The sequence below is a fragment of the Rhea pennata genome, chromosome 2 (assembly GCF_028389875.1).
Source record: "Rhea pennata isolate bPtePen1 chromosome 2, bPtePen1.pri, whole genome shotgun sequence".
In the NCBI taxonomy this organism is placed as follows: Eukaryota; Metazoa; Chordata; class Aves; order Rheiformes; family Rheidae; genus Rhea; species Rhea pennata.
Window position 1 is genome coordinate 72,727,892 of NC_084664.1, and position 26,229 is coordinate 72,754,120.

At 37.0% G+C, this 26,229-nt stretch overlaps 1 protein-coding gene across 1 annotated transcript in view; it reads right to left on the reverse strand.

Moving 5' to 3' along the window:
- Window positions 1–26,229, reverse strand: part of LOC134136209 (dynein axonemal heavy chain 5-like) — a 162,285-nt gene that overhangs the window by 78,219 nt on the left and 57,837 nt on the right. The window contains exons 43-50 of the mRNA XM_062567962.1: window positions 19,451–19,638; window positions 18,023–18,217; window positions 10,231–10,365; window positions 9,013–9,202; window positions 6,414–6,631; window positions 5,148–5,459; window positions 764–853; window positions 430–666 (exon numbers count right to left, since the gene is read on the reverse strand). Coding sequence (XP_062423946.1) covers window positions 430–666; window positions 764–853; window positions 5,148–5,459; window positions 6,414–6,631; window positions 9,013–9,202; window positions 10,231–10,365; window positions 18,023–18,217; window positions 19,451–19,638 — 1,565 coding nt within the window. The remainder of the gene's footprint in view (window positions 1–429; window positions 667–763; window positions 854–5,147; window positions 5,460–6,413; window positions 6,632–9,012; window positions 9,203–10,230; window positions 10,366–18,022; window positions 18,218–19,450; window positions 19,639–26,229) is intronic.

Here is a 26,229-nt window from a genome sequence, read left to right on the forward strand (position 1 = left end):
ATACACATAAAGTTTGAGACTTTCTACATGGTCACCAACACAAAGGCACTATATATTAGCAAACACATTCTTAAAAGCAGAGCATCCATTTATAATCAATCAGTACTTTGCCAAGCTTTTTAAAAAGATGTTAGACTAATACAGTATTTTCACCTGACTATTCTCCATTATGTGGAGACAGCTTTTCTTTGCTGGGTAAGGTAAATTTTCTCTTTCACTTCCAAACCTATTTCAAGTATGTGTTCCCATTGTCTGAACAAAAATATTTGTGGAGAAGAATTCCTCCAAAAAAGAAACTCTTGAGCAGTTGGTAGGGTTAGTCTTCCTAAATTATGCAGGCCTTAATTATTTAATAACAATATACCTCTTACCAAACACCTCTGTCTTGTATACTCATTAAGAAAACTTAGCACACTAGAGCATACGAACCTTCTTTGACCAGTGCTCCCATTGGCCACAACCACTGACAACAAAGTCAAACATGGTCTCTTCTCCATTCACAGCTGGAAGTTCATTCACTGCAGAATGCTTCTGCAGGAACAGCTCCATTTTCAGCCTGTCATCTGGTTCCAAAAGAGCTCCAACTGACCACATTACAGCAAAAATGAACAAGCGAGCAATATATTCCTTGGTAGGCTGCTTCTCATCTCGGTCTGACAATAAACCCTGCAAAGCAGATGTAGTACGTGAATACTGACTTCCTAGAACAGCACTCAGATATAAATAATAGAATGACAGATAGAAAAACTGATGTCATATCTACCTGTAGGAGGTCAATAGCTTGTCTGATGTACATGCATTCTAAAATTGGCATTTTTGGTGTCACAGCAGAGAAAACAAAATCAATCATATCCTGGGAAGAAAATGATCATTTAAAGAATGTTTCTCAAAACTCATAAATCAACTGTATAATTTATTCTTAGATGTGTCCAATTACTTTATTTCAACTTTTTTCCCAACTTCATTCTGAACTATATTTTTCCCCATTTCTGGATTACAAATATTTGGATTTTGACCACAAAAGTCACTAATAGCAAACATGTTTTTAAAATGAACATTGATGTACCACAGTCAGCAAAATTATTCATACAAGCTGCATACAGCAATCTTCAAGAGTCATTTGAAGACTTATTCTTCAGTTACATCAGAGATCTGCCACTTGTGCTCTCCATTGAGAATTTTAACTTACCTTGCCATTTCCATAATAACAAGATAAAAGTATTAGTACTGCTGTAATGATATGTATATATTGCACGATCTCATGAGTATCATTTTCTATCTGATCCATTCTGACTACACCATGAAGTATCCCTCTTGAAACTGATACTCTCAGTTTTCTTTAGAACCCTGACAGGATCCAAAGGGAATTTTGCAATTGATTTTAATAGGATGAAGATTTTTCTCAGAATATTGTTGCATAGTTACTGTATTCTGTAACATCTTCAGAAAAGTTGCAAAATGACATAAAATCCATTAAGAGATTTGCTGTGCAGAATTATTTTCAAATACTAGTAAGTAAGGTTCTGCAAGCAATGGGGGACATTCAAGTCTGAAGACCTTTAAAATTTAGACTTAATTCTCTCAGTGATTCAATTTCTTCACCCGTAAAATAGGGTAGATGTCTCACACTGCAAATTATTTAATAATTGGTTTGAAACACCTTAGAATAAAGGTACTTCCTGAGTAAGTGCAAAGTAGTCTGTAATTTCAAGAGCCTAAATATCATCAGAACTAGTTTCATACTATTTATGATTCCCATGCGGAATCATTTGTATAATTCTTTTGAGTTTATGCAAAAAAAAAAAAAAAAAGAAAGAAAGAAAAAAAAAAGAAAAAAAAGAAGAAGAAGAATCAGGTTCATATCTGCAAATCTGCTTAATCATTATTACTGCTGTGTTTAAAGCAGTTTCCAATACATGGAAGAAAGAAGGATACAAATTCAACATGACAATTAAAATGGGTTAACTACTTACTTGGATATTTTGTTTGGATATGGGAACTGTCCTGCCAGGCCATGACAAATACACATAAATTTGAAGGAATTTTGGTCAGGAATTTGCTATCTCATAATAAGACACTGCAGAACGAAATTTGGTAGTAAAAAGCGATAAGAGGAAATACCCTTTCACACAGCGTATCCAGTTGGACTATAGAACTCAGTGGACCATGGAAAGCTCTTTAAGTCAAGAACTTAGTAACATACTCAAAAGGGCTGACTGTGTACATGAACAATGAAATTATGTAAAATCATTAATATCAGCAATATTAATTAAAACATTAAGATTTAAATATTAAAGCTAAGAAACTCCTTGGGTTATCTATTCAACTGTCTGCTCTAGAGGCAAGTTACCCATGAGAGATTAGGATAAGAGCTCATATGGAGGGAAAGTTATGTCACGTATGCCTGCTCTGCTCTTTTTATGACTTGTCTGAGGTCTCCCAAATAGGTTAAGGAGAGATCGAGGACACTGGATAAAAAGAACCTGGGGTCTAATTTTGTCTAAAAATTACTAGATTTTTCACCAAAACAATGCACAGCCCTGCTGAAACTCATCTTACTCACATATATCTGACACGAGTTCAAGCTTCACACCTTCCAGTCAAACTAAATAACACCACTCATGTAATTACTGTAATTTTCTCAATTGGCTAAGCAATTCTCTTCAGCAGTAACAGGAACAGCAACACTATCAGAAAAGAAATCTATGGCATTGTGAAGCAGTATAACTTTCAAACAGACAATAGTCACTTTAGAAGGTTCGGGAAGGTTAAAAAAAATGCCATGGAAATAGAAAGAATACAGATAATCTTGATTCAAAATATGGGTTACTTTTTTTTTTTAATTTAGCCTGCTCTTTTGGATTTGCTCTTATCTTTTAGGTAAAAACTAACCACTTACAGTGGCATGTATTTTATACATGAAAAGATTAAATACATTCTTTCCACTGCTTGATTCACAAAGAGTGTTTTCTGGAATTTCCTATCCTACATTATTTCTACTGGCTGTACCTTCACTAATGATTTTATCCAGTATCTAGACTTCCAATGACAAATAATATATTTATTAGCACAAATAATGAGTGTGTCTTGTAAGCAAGTTGGAATTACTATGCCAGATTCTTAGAGCTTTGTTTCAATTTAGACTGATTTCCAAGGGCTTCTACAGCTATACTTCAAGAGTGATTCTCCTTGGCTACCGTATTTCTATCCAGAGCTCAATCTGCTTTTTTTTTTTTTCCCCAAGAAGTCAGATATTTATACATACATCTGTGCTTTTCTTAATTTTATCATTAACTATACCAAGCCTTGTATTTGGAGGTTGATTATCATTGTTAATGCATTTTATTTTACAAAGTCTTCCTTTAGAATTTAGTTATCCAACTTTTAAACTTGGGGAAAATAATAACTATAAGAGGAGTCACCTGAACACAGAAGTAGTGTTACCTTCATTTGTAAAATCAGTTATTGCCTCTATTATTTGAAAAGCAAAGATAGCTCATTAAAACAGAAAGAAAACTGACAATATGGCAGCTTTTCATTTACATTTTGATAATTCCAAATGCAGCTCTTCAGTACAGAACTAACTTCACATTTCACTGCATTTTCATCTCTCAAGCTAATAAAATACATGTTTTTCTGGACTTTAGTGCTATTGCTTCAGGCTTGGGTATTTTAAATGTTTGTATTATGTTTTCAGAGCAGTAATATAAACTATAAACAGAATTGTGGCAAAGAAGCAATAAATTGATCCACATATACATAACTTTGGAAGCATATTTTAAAATTCATAATTGGAATTGTTTCTCTTGCTGCTGCAGTAAATACTATGTCACATTATTATGTTTTGGAGGTAGAACAAAATGAATAGCTTGTAAAACACTGGTTTTAAAGTAAATGGGAACTAAAATGAAACATAACTGTGAGAAAATGTTTGTTAAATATTCTAGATATACTAAAATGACATCAACCATTGTGTTTATCATAATTTCTATATTACTTCCACAAAATGTCACTCAGAAGTTCATTAAAAACTGAATTTGTAAAATCCAATGAGCATGGAAAATATTATAGGACACACACATGCACACACCCATGAGCTCCAATACAAATTAAACATGAAAACTGGCAGGACAGTCAGTGGGAAGGAAGGAATATAAAGAAGCTCTATTTGTTCCACAGATGTTAAGTTTGGAAACCAAAAGTATATTATGAGGATGGAAGACTATACAGTAATCTTTATTTCCACAAAAATTGACAGGGAAAAAATAAGAATTTCAGTCTAACTGAAGAAGAAATGTTACTGAGATTATGCGTATATACCACCAGTGTGTCCAACTGTCCACAGTAATAATGAAACCTTTCCATTATCTTATTATTATCTTTTCATTATCTTATCATCTGAACAGAGTTCAGATTCAGTTTTATTGACTCATTCAGGTCAGATGGAGAGAAAAAAATGTTCTGAATTTTCCTTATGAGCCTTTTGATTGAATACAATTTAGTGAGGTAATGTATCAAGGAGATACCATCTCAAAAATCTGAAGCATAGATCCTTTGGAACAGATAATAAAATCACAAGGCATCACTATAATCACCTTTGTCAACCTTCTCAACACCACAGAGCACAAAACTGTCCTGAATTAATTTCAACTACAGCATGTCTTTTAGAAATAAATAGTTGACTAAATGCATTTTTGTTGCAACTGAAATTAATAAAGATTGAATCTTTTTCACAAAAGTGAATTCGCAAGAATGAATTTAACTTTTTTCCTAATTTATTTCTTTACATTTAAAACAAGCAGGTTAACTCCCTTTGTGTATCCTAACAAGAATTAAAATTGTAATAACAATTACAGCCAAAGAGAATAGGTATGTTTTGCCAAAACAGTTGGCAGTGAAATCTAAATCTGTAATTAACCTTGCAAACAAAAAAACAGTCATTCTATCATCCAAATTATTCACCTCATATAGTTTCATTAATTCACTAACGATCATTTTCTCTTTTTTTCTTAAATCCTTCACCTTTATTTTCTATTCTATTAAGTAAACAAATGCAAACAAATAACTGAAATAGCAATTAGGAGGAAACAATACTATGTTAAATAAATAAGGAATGCATTTTTTTCTGAAATAGTTGATCTAAATACCTGAAATACAGTATTAAAGCAATTCCATAAGACATCAGAGTATGTAACAGGTAGCGTTTGCAGCCAAGCCCTTAAAATAGGCCTCCAATCTAACACTGTAGAGCTCATGAACACCATCCCATTACGAGAAACTGTTGCAGGAGAAGCATTGTCAATGTTGTGAGGTTCAAAAATAATTTTGCAGGTGGGAGACATTGGAATACGATCGCCATTAGCCAAAGTAAGGGTCTTATTATCATCCAGAACAGAGTTCAGATTTTCAATCCATATCGCATCGACAGGTCCATCCAAAACTATCCAAATATGTTCACCCTAAAAAAAAAAACCACACACACACAAGCATATATATATCTCTATGTGTGTATATATATAATATGTATACATATAAATACATACACACACAAGTTTAAGTACATTGATCAAAATAACGTATTTACTTAACACCTCAGATGACATTTCTTGAATATAAATACCAAGTCATAATTGATGCTGATTGGCTCAGCATTGTAGTCTTTTTAATTTGACCAGTGAATTTAATCCTTTTGTTTTGCTGTATCATACCAAAAAGTATATCAAAGAATAGTGACAAAAATTAATTTGGACTGTTCTAAGCACTGAGTTGTCCCTTTCCTCTACATTAAGGTGGATGAAAACATTGCCTATTAAATACAGTTACAGACACAAGCACATAGTCCTTGCAGAATATTACCTAAGTATTTCATCTAAGGCTTCTCATTTCCTAGGTGAAAACTGAATGAAACAGTGTAAGCTTCATAACATCTGAATGTAACTATGACTCAGTAAAACATCATCTGTAGGTTTGATAGGAGACTCAGGAAATGCTCCTAACAAAGCCTCTTAAAGTCTTCTGATATAATTTCTGGTTTTATGTCATTGCCACTCTTTATCTGTGAGGAAGAACTTATCTTTTCTGTCTTCCTGTTAAACCATTAACAACCACTGCTCTTACGGCTGAATGGCAGAACTAGCTGCTTACACAAGGAGGTAAAATCCCCAAAACCTTTCCAGACTCAATTGTGGAAACTCAGGTACCCATGCTTGCAAAACCTCTCTGCTCTCTGGCATGTACATGTAATTCAGACTTGTGGGTGCACTAAGCCTCCCACACAAAGCAAAATGAAAAATCATGTTTTCCAATTTGATTTTATAACTGAAGACCTTTCACTTATATTCCTCAGATAATGAGAAATTATGTAAATATTATTAAAATGTTCTTATTGACCAGCATGATACAATATCCATTACCTTCTTTGTTTTTAAAGTTTTTCTCCATAAAGTAGAGAAAATGCCATCTGTCCAGTCATTTGTAGCAGCATCAAGGGTACCAAACATCTGGGAAGCTGTGATTGCCTTTGGATTCATTCTTATCTCTTTATGAGGGGCACCACAATCTGTCATTGCTTTCATCAAAATATGAATGCATTTTGTCTTTCCTGCACCAGTTGGACCTAGAGTCATAATACCTTAAGACAATACAAACTAGTTTAAAACAAAACATCAAAATGTCATGCTACCATTTAACAATACTTTGCATCAAAAACAAATATAAAAAATATATTGCTCACTTCACTTACTGTTGAGTGAAATGAAATTTTTAAAATATTATTAAAAAGCCTCTATAAATGCTAGTTTTTTTCTAGTAGGCAAGCCAATGTGGGTCTGTATCCTCCCTCAGGCAGTTTTGTTCCTTCTTCTAATTGGAAAACACAGCTGCCTTTTGATGTTCCTATGTGATGACATTGACTTGACTGGTGGTAAACAAAAATGATCATTTCTAAATGTATTTAACAAGGAAGAGTTGCTCCCAGTGATACAAAAAACCTAACATATCTTTCTGAAGCAAAAGTAAAAAAAAAATATGTACCCACATTCATCATGCTGACATTTTAATATATTTCTTTTTTATAAAAAATTTAGCAGCAAACATACTTTTAATTCCATCAGTTTATATGAATATTGCCTAAAGGAAAAGAAACTATGTCTTCAACAATAAATTGAGTCTATAGTTGATCCTATTTAGTTATATTTTCTAAATCAACTATGCAAGAGGCCCAGAGTCTGTGCAAAAGTAGATGGGACATTCAGATGAGACTTCCAAAGTCATAAAAGGGAGATAGATGACTAATTCCTATTAGCTCTAGTGGTACTTGGACAACATGGTGCTTAGAAATCTTTGAAAAACCTCATCCACAAAGTTATGGACCATACACCTGCAAATGAAGGTTACAAAGTTAATCCAGTAAAATACAGATTGTCTGATGTTTGCTCTAAACCAAAGCTGCTCCAAAAACATTTTGAGCTTTCAGACAACCACTTGCTCATGTCATATGTTAGATATGGAAAATTTAGCCCAAATCCACTGATGTTAACGGAATGGCCTTTTCTGCTCATTTCAACAGCATTTGGATGAAATGCATTTCCAGGATCCAGGCACTAAATTACATACACACATGTGTGTGCATTAGCACCTTGTTTGTAAATATTGATTCTTTTCCAATCAAGAAAGATTCTCTTTTCCAATCCTCATTCCTTGAAATCCCACAGTAACCTCTCCATAAATCCAAGGATGCATGAGTAGGACAAATAGAAGTCAGGAAATCAGAGACCTTTTCTGCTCCATGCAACGAGACACATCATAGAAAGGCCCTGGGCAACTAAATGTTAGATCAACAAACATCAAGTTGAACTACCAAAGAGAGTAGCAGAGACGAGCGGAGAGAAGAGGCGTCTAAACAGAAGGACACAATGGATTCTGGAGATCTACTGGGAACCATGATCTGTGGTGTCTCCACAAACCAAACAGTTTCTTCTATGGAGAGGTATATTTAATCAGGACTGAAAATATTAAAACTTTCATGGTTCCTGTATTGGTGTAATTTGATATAGGACTCTGAACCTAGCAATCTGGATGTAAACTATTAACTCAACCCACCATTACCCAGTTCTTCAGTCTCACTAATAAACTGAACTAAACCTTTGAGGAAATAAGCTCTCAGACTGCTGTGTTAATGAGTATTTCCTTTTACTTCTTCCATTAGTTTAAGCTTACTATTCTCTAATTGTTATATTAAGAGAGAGAATAAAAAAGATGGCTTCTTCAAAAAGCTCAGCTATTTTAGTTAAATTTCCTTTATTTTTTCTTCTCATACTAAAAAATCCTTGGTGTTGAAGACTTGGGGGTTGGGGGGCACATTTCAGAACCCTTTTTTCACTCAGCTATCAATTCTAAATCTAGTTGTTCTACTGTCTTTCTTAGCCTTCTTAGGATAGTGTCAACATTATACATTAGCCTTTTCTAGCCTATAAAAAATTAATTTATTTTGCCTCTGTTGGAATGGTCAGAATTGAGCCCAAGGAACAATACTTGGAATTACAGTGCATGGTTGGTAAAAGCTATCACAGTAAAGATTTGAGAGATTATTATTTATAGTAATATCATCAGTCTCAATAATATTTGACGAGCTTCACGACTTAACTCTCTCTGAAGGCAACAGTCATTTTCAGAACATTGAACAAAATCAGCTGTGTCTGAATTTGAATGTATCCTCTCCATTTTAACTTGTTCCATAGAAATTTAAATTACTCTGAAGGCTACCCTTGTTTTCCCATAAAAATATAATACAGCAAAGCTAAAATCTCACTATTGTATGTTTCGCCAAAAAAAAAAAAAAAAAAGAAAAAAGAAGTCATAACAGTTTCCTCCCAAAATATCCACACAGACTTTAAAGATGACATCTGCTCAGTTTCAAGATACATTTTTTGTAGAAAAGATGAACTTTGTAGCAGATAAATGTAAAAGACTATTGCTTTTATGCAGTCTCAAAACCTCATCTAGCATGCTAACCATGTCGAACTTGTTGAGTTTCATACAGCTGAATGAGTTTCAGAATCCATGGCAGATGACAAATAAGCCCTGCTTTCTCTGCCTGTGTCTGAATGGCTGACAGTAGTTCAGGATAGCCAGTTTTATCCAGAGTAATTCCAGGGAATAGGTCATTAATGAGACTCATAAATAAAGGTTCATCTTCATTCACCTGTCATGAAAAAGGTAGGGGGAAAATATATCATTTATGCATTGAAATTATTATCACAACGGTAAACAACCTTCAAGAACATGTCATTTAAAGATGGCAGTAGAAAACTATCATTTCAAACCGAATACTGTAATTATGAGTTAAGTGATTAGTTTTATCAAGGGAATTTCAAGCAATGTAATCACAAGGAGCAATTTCTAAATTGACTATTTAAAAGTTTATAAAATTTTAATACAGTTTTTTATATACATATGTATCTATATACACACACACACAAACACACACATACATACATACATACATACACATTTCTCCATTTGTTATACAAGCCAGCAATATTCATTCAAATCTTACTTTTCCTTGGATTTTTGACGACTTTTTTCTTTCTATAAATCATTAAAGCATGGTTCTAGCATATGCTAGAAAGCATGCACAAACATCTGAAACACAGTAACTGCTTCTATCACAAAACTGGCTCCCAATGTACATACATAGAGTCTAAATAAGCTGTAACCTTTTAATTACAGCAAAAGAAATATGAATGCTTTAAATAATAATACTGAAAGAGATTAGACTATACACTTGTATATATGCATTAACTGTTTTAAATCAGCTCATTCATTGCAATTCTTACAACACTCTTCAAAGGCAAGACTGCCAAGAAATGTAGAAATTCAAAATATGGATTAAGAAGGATCTTAAATGACATTAATACAATAAATTCTCCCTTTCTCTCTTTAGATGGGATAGAAAGAGGAAAAAACAAAAGGCAGCTAGAAGATCAGGTTAGATTTTCCTCCAGGATCTGATGGGTTCTTCAACTGAGGTTATGATATGTTTTTCTCTCTTTCAAAAATAATAAAATACAGAGCTCAAACTATAACTGTATACTCATTGAAAAATCATACGAAAAATTGCAAAATAACATATCCTATTGCTGAAAAAAAAGAGCTTTTTAAAGAGTATAAGAAATATGCTTTAAAATGTAAAAGAAGTACTCTTTCTGTGAAAGTCACTGGTTACAATACCAGTTTGGAGAGGTTCATGTCCCGCAGAACTCTCATCACTACTGTTTTCTCTGGCTCTTTGGGATTAGATCTTTTCACTGCTCCAAGTGTTCTTAAAACAGACAGGATATTTCTTAGCCCAAAGTCATAGTGAACCTTGAAAAAATGCATAAAAACAATTGGTACCACAAAGATTAACTGCTTTAAAATCAAGTGAGGGCTGAAAAGTAAATTAATTAAAGAAATAACTAGGCTATTGACTTTTAAATGTGATAAATTTCAGTTCTTCATTCTTTCAACTGGAATTCCAGTTCTGTTACTCTCTAATCTTGAACATATTTTCCAGTGTTGTATGTTCATATTTGTCAAGTCTCAGATTTGGTTGCAGGTTACCACTTTTAAAGTCATCCGCAACACAGATGCTTCCTCTATCATTGTGTTAAATTCACAATTTGCCAGATGTCTTCACAAACAACAAACCACACATCTTCAGACTCCCATCTGTTTCCTGCCCAAACAAGTACAGTTGTTATATTGATATATGGCATTGCGAGTCATGATTAAAAGGGTCAATCTCTTGCTGATATCAAGAACCATATGGAAATCATACAGATGATAACATTTTGTTATATGTAAGCCTAAACTATCCCGTACTTAGTGGAAAGTTCCATACCAGCTTCGTTCAGATATGAAGGATTTACTTCCAAAAGCAATGTGCATCCTAGACATGAATCTACCCACCTACGGGTTTTGGCAGAAAAGGGCTAGAATATGAATAGCCCCCCCTTCCCCTAGCTTTCCTATAGCTTTCCTATTTACAGAGCCAGACAGACATGTTTTCAGTTAACATAGATTCAAAAATACAAGCAAATTTTTTATATCTATTCTCTTCCTCTGTGCCTTTTGATGCAAATCCTGGAAGTAGAACTACCAGGGATAAAGTTTTACATTATAAAGTTTCCACTACTTCTGGGTCCTGGGAAAGTCTAAGCAATAAAGACATACAAGGAAGGAAATAATACAGAGATTCTTTCATTAGGATAATATCTACTTCCTTTCTCCCTCAGAGTGATCTCAAATGTTTTTGAGATCCAGTGCATAGATATTTCTTATGCTATCTCATAATCTACATAAATCTATTTGTAATGATGGCTACACAACTGATATCACAGAAACTGGATTGATATATTGAGCACTAGTCAAAAATTTCACTAATAAATTGCATATTGATAGGCTTGCAGCAGATGATACCACACTGGTGGAAAGTAGAGCGCACAACTAGAGTTTAAAATGACAGAACATAATTCAATGAACAATCTATATAAGGTGTATGTAATAAAGACAAGTACCAATTACTACACATAGATGGAAATAATCAACTGCACATATAAAGGCAGAGAACAACCACTTGACAAGCAAGTGAACTGCAGAAAGCTCTGATGAAAAATATGTGGCACTGGACTGGAACCACAACTGAAATTAACTCTCCAGTGACATATATCTACAATTACACTGAGCAGGATAAATAGGACCGTCCTTTTTAGAACAGTTGAAAGGGTCCTTCCATTGCAGGTGGCACTTCTGTGTTGTGCCCAACAGTTGGATTCTAAACTTGAAAAAGATGAATGCTACCGAGAAGAATTTAGAAAACGGAAATAGAAGTGACTGATTAACTAGAAAACATGATATATCCGGAAAAAATGAACAAAATCTGCTGAGAAGAAAGAATACTGAATATATAGGATGAGTTATGAGTTATGATAAAAGTCCCTGAAATGCAAACAGCTGCTGCAAAGAGGAAAGCAGAGTGAAAAGAAAGGAAAAGAAGCTACGGACTTAACTACCAGAAGGAAGGTTCAGGTTAGACTTTAGAGAAAACTTTGTGACCATGAGGAAAATGAAACTTTGGAACAGACTGCCTGGGGAAGCTGAAGGACAAATATCAATGGAAAATTTTAAGAAGAATCACATACATTAGTAGCAAATGATTTAGCTATGATTGATTTTTTTTCCTCCAGACAGGTAAATGGACAATCTTTGAAGGTTTCCTCTAGTTTCATTTTCTACGATTTCAGCAGGTGCCAAGCTGTTAACACTTGCTGTAGTAAGATACGAATGTTGAGCTAGATACTGACAAAAAAACACATTTGCAGATGGCAACATTAAGACAAAAAGGTTAGTATCTTCTTGTGAATTTGGAAAAGAAGATTATATATTGACGATGAAGATTGATAGTATTATTTAAATTTGCATATTTTGTAAATTTGACCTAGTGCAGAGTCTGGATTCATGACTAGGGCTGATATTTCTGTTACTCTCCACAGTAGGTGACCATCACTGACATATCAGAGAGAGTTCAGCTGATGACACCAAGTGACGGGACAAAGGCAATAGTCAAAATTTGCAACAGGGTTGTATACAATTGCATTTGGATGTAAAAAATTCTTCACTATGGTCAAACACAGGAAAAGATGCCCAGAGTGCATCTGTGGAATCTCCATCACTGGAGATATTCAAAAGTCAACAAGGCCAAGTTCCTCTTAGCAATCTACTCTGAACCAACCCGTGCTGAGCAAGATGACTTCTGTAACTCCCTTGCAAACTATGTAAGTCGACGATTCTACAAAAATGTCGCAAATTTCTTGTAGAAATTGTCATTAAATTTGAAGAAATACTGTCATATTTATTTAAAATTTTTAAATAAATAAAAACAAGCTTTAAGCCAGGTTTTCTTATACATTTCAAATGATCTCCATAACTGATGGTTCAAAGCAGACATCATTTATTTATCTTAACCAGTCTGCTAGTTTTTCAGCTGCTTTGCATTTCAGGAGTGGCTAAAACAGAGCAGTTAGAACTTACTAGCAAATCTAGACCATGACCTGCTTCTTTGCGGCATTTTGTAATAGTAGGCAATAGACTACACTTGGGGAAAATGGATTGCACAGCAGTACAGCTGATGCTCTTGTAAGGAAGATTAAAAAATCCACAAATAAAAGTCTCAAAGGTAGGAGCACATTTTGATGATGTCGGGAAAGGATATGCTTTTCCCCAGTCTGAGTGAGGCTATGGGATGAGGCAGTATGAAACTTTGGCTAGAATTCCTATAACATTAAAAGGCAAATAACTTGGCTTTTGGTTCTGTCAGAGGTTTCACAGGTTTCACTGTGCTTCACAGATTTGTGCGCATCTTTGGTTTCCTATATTTGCTAAGGACGATTATTTTACTTTCAGATGAAGCAATGAGGGGTGTTGAATTTGGGCTTGAGCTGTCCATGGTCAGTCCCTGCCTTTCCAACAGATTTTGGAAACAAATCACTGCCATCCTCTCTCCCTCAAATTCACTGCTGTAAAACAGACACAGTGGTAGCACCATTTCAATTAAAATGATGTGCACCGTCCTTGGGTATGGGCCAGGCCCCGTGGTATTAGTTGCTACACAAACCTAAGAAAAGGAAGTCCTGACACAGATAGCCTTTGGGTAGAAACCTGCCTGTTTCTATAGAGTCTACACCTGTTTTGTGTAAAATGCCTGAAGGAATTCATTCTTATAGATTTTGTGAGAGTTAATTTCAGCTAATGAATGACTGTTGTTGTTTTCTTTTACTGATGTACATTGGATTTCCTGAAACAGGCACTGTTCAGCCATTGCATATTGCACTGATTCTTTATGCAGTCTTCTTCCTTCCAGTCAACTACCCAGATATCAAGTAGTACTTACTTTCAACTAAAAATGTATATTAAAAGATTAAATAAGACCCACAGGGAAAGAGAGATTAACATACCTCTAAGAAATCTTGCCTGTACTTTACAGTTCATTCTCAAACTAGACAGAAACAATTTGTGTTACACCGAACACTAGAAATATCACCCATTCAGTTCATGAGTCTGCCATACCTAACCAGACTAACTCACTACATAACGACATCACATCAGATATTACTTCCCAGCCTAGAACAAACTTCATGAGGAACTTCAGCAAGATTTTCAAAATATCCCATTACTACTACTGCTAACTGCAAATGACAGGGGAGGGAGATGAAAACCCACAATCAAGTGAGGAAGTGGTGGATCTGACTGAAAAGCAAAAGGTGTAGGCTGAGTAGGACAAAAAAGACCTTGAGAATGATGAAATATGGTGGAAAGGAGCCCACCTCAGGTGCATGCCTGAAAAGATAGAAGAGCTGAGAGAACAGCATTATAGGAGAAGCTCTCTCACCTCTCTCACACGTTTCCTGGGAAATCAGCATGAGTAGGTACTAATCTGAAAGGCCAGTTCCCTAAGGCATGCAGCACTGGGAACAATCAGGAGAAATTAGAGCTCTGTATGCAGTTGCAGGATTACTGTCTCATCGGGATGAGACACATAGTGGGATACCTCCCAAGACTGAAGTGCAGCAATAGATTGATACGGACTCTTTAGGAAGGACAGGCTGGGAGGGCAAGGAGGGAGAGCTGCCCTTTAATGTGAAAAAGGGTGTGAATACATGCTTTGCTTTAGAATCAGTGATGAGCCAGCTGGCTGACTAGTATATGTGACATTGTGCTGGGTATCTGCTACAAACCACCTGATCATGAAGAAGTACATGAGGCTTTCTTCAGACAACTCGAATTAGTGCAAAACTCACATTTGCAAGCCCTGGTCCTCACGGGACTAGGGAGACTTAAACTACCCTACTCTCAGCTGAAAGGGCAACACAGCTGGGCAGAAGCAATCCAGGAGATTTTGACACCATCTCCTGTAACTTCCTCTTAGATAAACTAATGAAGTAGGGAATAGGTAAGTGAACTGTGACGTGGATTGAAAACTGCCAGGAGGTGGGTTGAACAACCAGGCTCAGAGTTGTGGTCAGTTGCACAATGTCCAGCTGGAAGCCAGGGGCTGACACTAGGTCAGTAGCATTTAACATCTTTATTAATGAAATGGACAATGGGACAGCATACACCCTCAGCAAGTTTACAGGTGATACAAAACAAGGAAGAGTGTTGGGTACACTAGAACGTTATGCTGCCATTCGATGGGACTTTGATACGCTGGAAAACTGAGTCAACAAGTATCAACAAGGGAGATGCCAAGGCCTGCCCCTTAGAAGGAAGAACCACAGGCACTCACCCATACAGGCAGGGGGCTGACCAATTGTAAAGTAGTCTTGCAGAAAATGCCCTACGAGTTCTGATAGACAGCAAGTGGAAGAAGAGCCAGCAGTGTGCCTTTGTGCCAAAGGCAGTCACCAGCACCCTGGGCTGCAAGACTGTTGCCAGCAGGTGAAGGGAGGTGTTTCTTCTTCTCTAACTGGGATCGGTGGGGCCACATCTGGAGTGATACGCCCACATCTGACCTCCTCTGTACAAGAAAGACATAGGCATACTGGAACATGTGGCCCCAGTGAAGGGCCACAAAGATGATTAAGGGATTGGAACATCTGGCATATGACGAGAGGCTGAAGATACTCTCAAGAAGAGAAGGCTCAGGGTGCATCTTATCAATGTGTTCAAAGAGATGATGGGAGGGAGTAAAGAGTCAGATTTTTCTCAGTGGTATGTATTTACAGGGTGAGAGGTAATGAGCACAAACAGAAATCCAGGAAATTCTACTTCAACATCAGAAAATCTTTTTTTACTGTGAATGTAGTCAGATACTAGAACAGTTTGTCCAGCAAGGTTGTGGAGTCTCCTTCTCTGGAGAGACTTAAAACCCACCTGGATGTGATAATGTCTAACGTGTGCTAGGTAACCCTGGTTGAACAGGGGGGTTGGACTAGATGATCTCCAGAGGTCTCTTCCAACCTCAACCATTCTGTGTGATTCTGTGAGAGTTTGTGGAGTCTCCATCCTTGGAGATATGGAAAACCTGCCTGGACAAGGTGCTGAGTGGCCTGCTCTGGTCGACCCTGCTTTGAGTGCAGCTATAGGACTAAATGACCTCCAGAGGTCCCTTCCAAACTCAACTTTTCTGTGATTTTATGATCCTGCATAGCTGGAGTCCCACAAGACCAGGACCGTCTAAAGGGATATCGAGAGGGACAAGGACAAAGTAGTATAATACAATGGGTCTGCAGAAAGCTATGCCTCTTAGCTCATTTCCGAGGGTACAGAATCATGACCCATGAAATAAACTACTAGGAACAAAGATCAGCATGGCAGTCTTCTCTGATGGCTACTAAAGAGAAGTAGAATAGAGGGACATGAGGAAATTAAAAAGACACATAGCACACAGTGCCACAGAGACATTGTGACTTGTATGGCAAGAACAATGGAATTTAAATTATAAGGGAGATCTAAAGATGAAATTCAAAATTGCCCTTTGTTTGTAATTGCAGTGTATCAGGGTCTCAGGCTGTGCCTATGTGCACACAGAGTGTACTTTACCCTACAAAAAGATCATGATAAATTAGGTTGTTTTTTGTTTTTAAATACTGTGCCTCTGTAGTACTTCCAGCACCTGCAATAACACAAAACACGCAAGCTACACAGGTAGATGCCAGAGTTTCTGATGCCTAAATTACACTGGCCACAGTGAAGGAAAGCATCATGTCCCACACAAAAATGACACACACAAACAATTGAGACAATGAGAAAATTTAACACAAACCCATACTGAGACCAACTCTGAGAGGGAAAAAAAAGATCCATATTCAATACTCTGGAGACAAGCTATGTTGCTAACTTGTGAAAGTGTGTGCATATACAAATGTTCCTAAACAACATCCACACATTTCACTGCAGAGACCAGTCTCAGAAAATGATTCTGCAACAAATGCAGCCTATAAACCTGGTAACTGCAAAACACAGGCAGATGACAGGACTGAGGGAGCAGGATGGACAGCAACAAGCAGATGATATATCATCAGTGATGCTAGATCAACACAATGGGATTCAGATTGCTTAAAATTTAATTTGAAGGCTAATAGAGACACTCTGGACAGCATTACATGCAAGCTAGTAGTAAACTTAACCCTTTAGAAGCCAATCTACAACAGAAAGTTGGTGAGCAAACTGTCTTGGTGAAAGAAGCCTGAAAGAAATGAAAATTACAATCCAGTTTGGCTATATACACTGAGACAGTGAAATTACTGAGCTATGATGAAAGAAAAGAAAAAACCCAAATCTGTACTTTTCTTGTTTTAACTCTGAAATAACATAGATGACATGACACCCTACCACCATCTTATTCTGGTATAGTCCAAGACTTCTACATGAAAGCCAACAAAGGCACTAATAAATACATGGTATTGAATTGAATAACATAATGGAGACTGTAGTCAATATTTTTAAGTTCATTAGGATCCAACTGGAACAGAATCTCAGTTTCAGATGCTACTTACTCTGCCATTAATATAATTTCTGTTTGAGACCCACTAGTGGACACTCAGAGCAGGGCATTCGGAAGTTAACAACCATTTCAGTTCTTAAAAGCTGCTTTAGCCTTTGCTTCTACTTACATACCTCATCCAAACAGAATGGCACATTTTGATAGCACTCAGCAAAATAGTATGTAACAGTGTTAATAGCACTGTTTAGTTATTTATAATTCTTACACTGCCTCTCCAATAGGTCTAGTCTTTATAAGTGAGAAGAATGGAAAATTTGGCCTTTACAAAGCTCTGCAGAGTTCTACAGTGTGTTTCTCATATTTTCTCCATTTCTCCATAAAAAATAAAAATGAAATGACAATTTCAGACTCAGTTGCTAGAACTGAAAAGTCTAAAAAGACCAGATTTCTGAGCATCAAAATAGTTATAAATCCTGTAAAAGTATATTCTCTATATTCCCTTCCAGTGGCAGCTTACTGTTGGACAAGTATTTATTTTACCTGTTTAGATAACTGCTCTTCACAGAGCTTGTAGAGCATATAGAATTTTTGACTAAGGATTTGGTTGTCTCGGAAACCAGCACTTGCCAGCTTGACTCGCATAATAATGCCCCGGTGAGGCACCATCATAGCAACAGTGCGAAATTGAATCTTCAGATTTTCTGGAAGTTCCTGTCGTCCTGCATAGCTTGGGTTCTGAAACATGCAAAATATAAAATAAACTATTATGTAAACATCACGATAGAAAGGTTTACTTTTTCTGACAATTATTTGGTAAACACAGGAATAAATACCAGATTACAGAGGATAACTACAATATGTGACAGTTATATAACTCTACTCAGTTGTCTAAACAATGCAGATCATGAAATATGTGATACTATACATGATATTTGGAGATCCCCAAGACAATAGAGATATAGTCAGACAGCCCTTACACATCTCACTGGAGCTATTTAAAAAAGTTAGTATCTCAGGATTTTGATACTGTTCCAGTGCAGAAGAATATTATTATCCACTCTGAGCCTTCCCAGTCCATTTCAGTGCAAAAATCAGTCAGGCAGTGGAAGTCTTTACTGATATAATTTAAACTAACCCATTTGACCTTTCACTAGGGAAGTCTAAATCATTCACATATTCTCTATAGCATGACTCAGCTGTGAGGACAGTAGTCTCTGGCTACACAGTGATAACTTCTTAAACTGTTCCTACTATTTCCGAACTGCATTTCCATAGACCTCGTTTTGCTCCTAGCTAATCTGTCCTTTTCTACAAATTAAAGTACATTAACAACTTTTCAGAGACAGGCAATCTTAAAATAAAATAAAGACAGATCCTTCAGCTTTTAAGTTTTGTATGTGAAGCCTACAACTAAAGAGGGGGAGGCATAAAGATACTTCTAAGATATTCTTACACTTTCCTGCTTCTTTGCCTCCTGCACCAAGAGAAGTAGTGCACAGGCATCGAAGACGAATCTTCAGGAGCCACTGAACCAGACTTCGGATGGCTTCCTTCACTCTTGTCATACAGGAGGATTGTGATCAAATATTCTTCATAGGTTGGGAAATACTGACTGAATAAATTACTGTAGTCCCTGCAACGGTCAACTATTTCTGCTCTATTCTGACAGTCTTTGACTAAAAATATGAGATGGTTGGTTTTAATCTCAACTTTGCAAGTATTCATCTAAAAAACATTAAATTTTGTAGTTAGTGATGACTCATTCATCATTCCTATTTATTTTCCTGCTAGATAATAAGGGCAAGAGAAAATATTACCATTATTATTTGACCAAATTATTGGTCAAATTCTGTTCATTGTTCTCTGACAGACAGTACCAATTCAACAAGAGTATTTCCATGGGTAATGAAATGGGAAAGATTTTACACCATGACACCATGATTCACAGACACACACACACACACCTACCATAGTCAGAAATATGCCAAATTCTCTGTCCATGTCAACAACATCACCATCAGTGAAAATGAACTGAGGTTTCTTATTTTTCTTACATTGAAGTACAATATATATCTGCTGAGCAGCTACTGATAAAACTGGAAGTTCAATGCGGTTAAACTCATCAAAGCAACCCCAGGCACCTGACTGGGCTAAACCTAGGAAAGGAAAAACAAAAGTATTTCATTAACACAATGTATTAGGCCAAACAAGAAGAACTTGTACATAAAATACAGCACATTATATACAACATAATGTAACATGGAAAAAAACAAATGGTATGAACACAGCATAACAAGAAATAAAAACTCAGAATAAATCGGGTTATTGTGCATTAGTGATACCCAGAAAAAATATATCCCTATTAAAAAAGATATACAAATATCTTTGCAAAAATCCTATATCCCTTCAGCAACCATCAACAATGACAGAGGGCATTCACCAATACTATATACAGCATCTAAAAGCATAAACACACACTTAGCATAGAAACTCACCTATGCAGTGTGTCAAATTGTCAGGATGAGTTTGAGAGACACCTACCTAAATTAAAAGCATGGGGTAATATTTAGAAATCACTACATTTTCAATAGGCACAACTGCAAAATGGAATAGTAGCATTTTATAATAATTAATTCACAGCCCAAAAATCATTGGCAAATCATATTCTGCTGTTCAAAGGAAAGGAATCTGAAGTCATATTTACATCTAACTTTGGAGCAGGTCATAAAGTTCTATACAGACATGAGTAGCAATAAACTTCATTAAATGAATGTTTTTTGAGATGGCCAAATCCTCCCTCTTCTGTATCATATTACCAGGACTAAAATAGAATCACAGAATGATTGAGGTTGAAAGGGACCTCTGCAGAACATCTAGTCCAACCCCCCTGCTCAATCAGTGTCACCTACAGCACGTTAGACAGGATCATGTCCAGGTGGGTTTTGAATATCTCCAGAGAAGAAGACTCTACAACCTCTCTGGCCAACCTGTTCCAGTGCTCCGTCACTCTCACAGTGAAGAAATTCCCCCTCATGTTCAGGCAGAATTTCTTGTTTTGCAGTTTGTGCCCGTTGCCTCTTGTACTATCACTTGGCACTACTGAAAAGAGTCCGGCCCTATCTTCTTTACACCCTCCCTTCAGATATTTATACATGCTGGTAAGATCTCCTCTCAGTCTTCTCCAGGCTAAACAGGCCCAGCTCTCGCAGCCGTTCCTCAGAGGGCAGATGCTCCAGCCCTCTGATCATCTTTGTAGCCCTACGCTGGACTCTCTCCAGTAGCTCCATATTTCTCTTGTACCGGGGAGCCCAGAACTGGACACAGTACTCCAGATGTGGCCTCACCACGGCTGAGTAGAGCCGCAGGGTCACCTCTCTTGACCTGCTAACAACAATCTTCCTAATGCAGCCCAGGATAGCATTGGCCTTCCTGGACACAAGAGCACATTGCTGGCACATGGTCAACTTGTTGTCCAACAAAATACCCAGGTCCTTCTCTGCAGAGCTGCCTTCCAGCAGGTCAGCCCCCAACCTGTAGTGGTGTCTGGGTTCATTCCTCCCTAGGTGCAGGACCCTGCACTTGCCTTGCTGAATTTCATGAGGTTCCTTTCCACCCAACTCTCCATGCTGTCCAGATCTCTCTGAATGCCCTCAGGTGTGTCAGCCACTCCTCCCAGTTTGGTGTCATCAGCAAACTTGCTGAGGAGACACTCTGTCCCTTCGTCCAGGTCATTAATGAACAAGTTGAGCAAGACTGGCCCTATGACCGAGCCCTGGGGAAATCCACTAGGTACAGGCCTCCAACTAGACTCTGTGCAACTAATTACAACCCTCTGAGTTCTCCGTTCAGCCAGTTCTCAATCGACCTCACTGTCCACTCTTTTAGTGGACACTCACTTCCTGAGCTTATCTAGGAGGATGTTATGGGAGACAGTGTGGAAAGTCTTGCTGAAGTCGAGGTACACAATGTCCACTGCTCTCCCCTCATCTACCCAGCCAGTCATTCCATCACAGAAGGCTATCAGATTGGTTAAGCAGGATTTCCCCTTGGTGAATCCATGCTGACTTCTCCTGATCACCTTCTTGTCCTCCACATGCTTAGAGATGACATCCAGAATGAGCTGTTCCATCACCTTTCCAGAGATGGAGGTGAGGTTGGCTGGCCTGTAGTTGCCTGGGTCCTCCTTCTTGCCCTTCTTGCAGATTGGAGTAACACTGGAGTAACACTGGCTTTCTTCTAGTCTTTATGCACCTCTTCAGTTCTCCATGAACTTTTAAAGAGAGTGGCCTAGTAATAACATCCGCCAGCTCCCTCAGCACTCATGGGTACATCCCGTCAAGGTCCATGGATTTGTGAGTGTCAAGTTTGCCTAAAAGATCTCTAATCCAATGCTCCTTGACCAAAGGAAAGCCTTCCTTTCTCCAGATCTTGTCTCCAGGCTCTGGGATTCCCGAGGACTGCCCTTAGCTGTAAAGACTGAAGCAAAGAAGGCATTCAGTAAGGCAGTCTTCTCTGCATCCTTCATCACCAGGGTGCCTACCCCATTCAGCAGCAGGTCCACATTTTCCTTAGTCTTCCTCTTGCTACTGATGTTTTTGAAGAAGTCCTTCTTGTGGTCCTTGACATCCCTTGCCATATTTAATTTCAAATGAGCCTTAGTGACATCCCTGCAGTCTCTGATCACATTCTTACAAGTGGCCCTTCCCCTCTTTCACCTTCTGTGTATACTGACAGAAGGAACTATTTCCTAGGTTCCCACTGAGAAAGCTGTGTGATCCCCTGCTATTCCACATCCATTCCACAAGAGCTAAAGCAGGAAATCTATGCAGGAATTTCACTGATGCCATTTCCTCCCTTCTCAAAATCTGCACTAGCTTAGTATTTCCTGTTGCCCGGATCCAGCGAGGTCAGCACCTTAAGTAGGTGCTACAAATAAAATTTAGAAGTACTTAATTCATCCCGCTAGCGCAGTGGAGCTTAGTTTGACTTAGGCCATTTGAAGATGGCCCTAGAGCACAGAAGTACTATAAAATAAATAGAATGTAATATCACATAAAGCTATAAGGAGCTGTCTTAGTAGGCCTACTGTTCAATTTCATTTTTCGAACTTTCATTTTAATTGAAGTGAACCTACTAAATAATTTCTTATCTGTTGCACTGTACTAGTGAAGAATATAGGGCCCTATCATGGAACTCCAATGAAGTTACTGCAGATTATATGAGGCCGAGAATCATAGATACTACACACACAATTAGCCAAATATGAGAATTATAACAACGCTGGCTTTTACAAGAATTATTTTATCTTCTTTATTATTTCCATTGGTTAACATAGAATGCAGGTAAAATAAAATTAAGATTTTACATATGGCCCAGATGAATTAAAACAGAAATAAAGTACATGTCCAAAAAAAGGTATTTAACTTTTTCAGTGTTGAGTTACTTGATGTCCAAAGCTCTCCCAAATTCTCTAATGGCACTACATATAGAACTCGTAAAATAAATAAAGACCTAGTTTATATGTAATATTAATTCTTCAAAGTATTTAAGCTTATGGATAAGTAAGTATTCAAAATCAATAACTATACTACCAATGGATTTTTTCTCACTCCTTTTTGAACTCTCCTTTGTTTTATTCCCCTCTTCCTGCTTTCCTTTCTCTTGTCTTCGCTCTCTTGTGTTTTGCTCTATTCATCTTCTTCCCTTCCCTCTGCTGTTCCATGTCTGATCTTCTCTTGCCCTTCACAATGTTCCTCTAGCAACTCTCATCTTTCTCCATATTCCTTTGAGCGCCTGTTTTATGTTTCTCCTTTGTCCACTCTCACATTGTGTATGATCTACTATCATAGCCAAATCAATACCTGTCAATTTTCACAAATGCAAAAAAAAAATATATATATATATATATAAAAATAATTCTTATATCCAATTCTTATGTCTTTTCATGCCCATTAACCACTTCTTTTAACAATGTTATATTGACTGGTCTTTGCTACCTGTGTAACTTGGGAAGAACTCTTCAACAAAATTAGTGGAGTTACGCCACATTAACAGCAGCGGTAGCAGAGCCAAAATTGTCTCCTTAAGACTTGATCTAGTCAGGGCAGTACTATGGTTCTCTTATGAAATTCAGTGCAATTCCATATATACAATAATCTTTTCCTAAACTGATTATAACTAGCTTCTGTCATATTATAAAAATTCATTCTCTGAATCAGGAGAATTTGAGGACAATAAAAAGTCATATGTACTTAATTCTGAAACTTAAAAGCAAATGGAATATTTACAAATACTACAATGTCATAATAAAGCAATATTAAAATAAATCTGCTACTAGAGAGGTAGCAAATTTAAAGCATAAAAGACTTAAACCTACTGTCTTTAAAGCAACTGAAAAATGTTCTATGACTCCAGTGGTGCGGCAGTAAGCCCTTGTATTGATGTTTTTTTGTACTGATGCCTTTTGTATGAAGAATGTCAGGGCCCTGACCAGCCTCCTCAGGGGCCTTCACCTACCTTCTGCCTGTGGGTCCAGGACCTCCACTTGAGCTTAGGCCAGGGCCTTCAGTCCCTGCTTGAGCTCTGCTGTAAGTAGGCCTGAGCCCTTTATATCTCGTTATCCTGACTTACTAACTGGACAGCCTGCAAGACCCCGGACCTACGTATAGTCTTACCTCTAGCCCTGCCTACTGCTATTCCTAATCTGACTGCCTAGACAGACTCCGGACCTGGCTTGTTTCTTTGCCTTGCTTGATGATCACTGGAACCCATGGAACTAGCTGTCACTAGCTATGCCTGGGCATTTGGCGCTCTTTGTTGCATGTTAAATGACTATTAGAATCCATTCTAAAATTAAAGTATTTCTTCAACTTTGTTTATTAAACAGCAATAGCTGCTCTTTAGAATAAAACAAGGAAAAGCCCTAAAACCTGGTATTCTTTTACAAACACTTTGTTACACATAATATTGACACTTACAATCTGTACATTAAACATTTTTAAAATTACTCTTGCTATAGAATAATGAGATTCAATTCTAGTCAAACAATTTTTCCTTTAGGAAAGAAAACAAAAAAATACTTATTTTGTAATGCCATCTGCTGGATGGAATTGGAACCGATCTCAGTCTTCCTGACTCTCAAGGAAGACCAATATCCCACAGCTTTAAGTGAATTCAGTTCTTCCAAAATAGTTACTTCCAAAATAATTACACGCACACACCACACACAAACACACACACACTCAAGAGGCACACCAAGCAAACTGTGAACTGCACAAGAGCTTAGAAATAATTTAATTTTGTTGTGCACTAATTGTCATACTTCACATTAATTTCTGTTCACACATAGAATATGACAGTAGTATGTTAATCAAAAATTCAAAACCAGAAACAGAATAACAACAGAAAATAAAGAATGATACTATTAGAACACTGGGGTCTAATGTGAAGACCCCAATAAAATCAGTACAAATAGCTTACAACCTGATCCTCACACTGTAAGCTTATGAATTTAAGTTATCCCATGCATATCCCCACCAAGCCTTAAAAAATGTGTATCTGCAATGCAGTGCCATGTCCTTTTCTGCTTCAGTGACCCTCTTTAGACTTTACACGTGGGTACAAATATAACAACATCATAGCACAAAGCAAATTTCACTAAAATTTTGGCTAGCCAAAGTGCAGCCCAGAAACAGTAAGCTACAAGGTATTCAGTGTTCCTGAAAGAATTTACAGAGCTCAGAACTCTTTTATTGACCTTCTGAATTAAGATAAATATCAAATCTTATATCAAATACTGCATTAAATATTAAATGAGAAAGGTGCCTTAAGTGACTGGAGTTATTTGACTCTTCTAACTATAGAAGACAGAGCAAAAGTAAATGTGCTTTTTTTTATTCTTTTACAGACAACAACAGATGAAAAGTTTCCTAAAGGGTATTCAGAAACACTTGTCAGTGAAAGTGATGAAATATCTCTGACTTGCCATTCCTGGGCAATTTTAACACTAACCTAACATAATCAGTATCAGAAAACGTGGGTACTTTCATGGGTTCTCTCTCATCTGAAATTACTTTCCAGTTCAAATTTCAAAATCAAAGCTATCACATATGAAAATTCAGGCTTTGGATGTCTTGCCTAAACCATCTCCTTGCGAATGGCTGGAACCACAGAGGAACAAGACAGACAGTGAGACAACCTCAGTTCTGAATCAAAAAGAACTTTAAATTATATTTTAAAAGATACCAATGCTACTCCAAAGATCATACTTACTGTCCTTAAAGAGCAAAATCTGGAATCATGAGTGCAGGCATGACAATGTCACCTTCACACCCCCTTTTTTTTCCTCACTGCTCAATTTGCTAATATTATATTTGCTAATAACTTTACCCAGAACACCAGATGAAAAGTTTGGAAGTGGAAACACTGGTGATGGAGGAGAAAGGTCAACACAGGTATGTTGAACTCTGAAGAATTACTCAATGTGTACACCAAAAATTGTAATATGTTTCATGAGAACTTTCCTATCACTCTTCATGAAAGCACTTCTACAGCTATGAAGAACTCTTTTCAGTCAAAGAATCTTTCTCTAAATACACTTTGTTCCTCCCTCCTATTAGACCAAAATCCAGCTCATTTCCTTCCCAGAATTCAATACATCCATTCTTCCAGAAATACCAGATATCTTAAAGAGGTTTCAACATCAAACCTGTAATTACAAGCCAGGTCCTTCCCAAGTAGTGAAAATA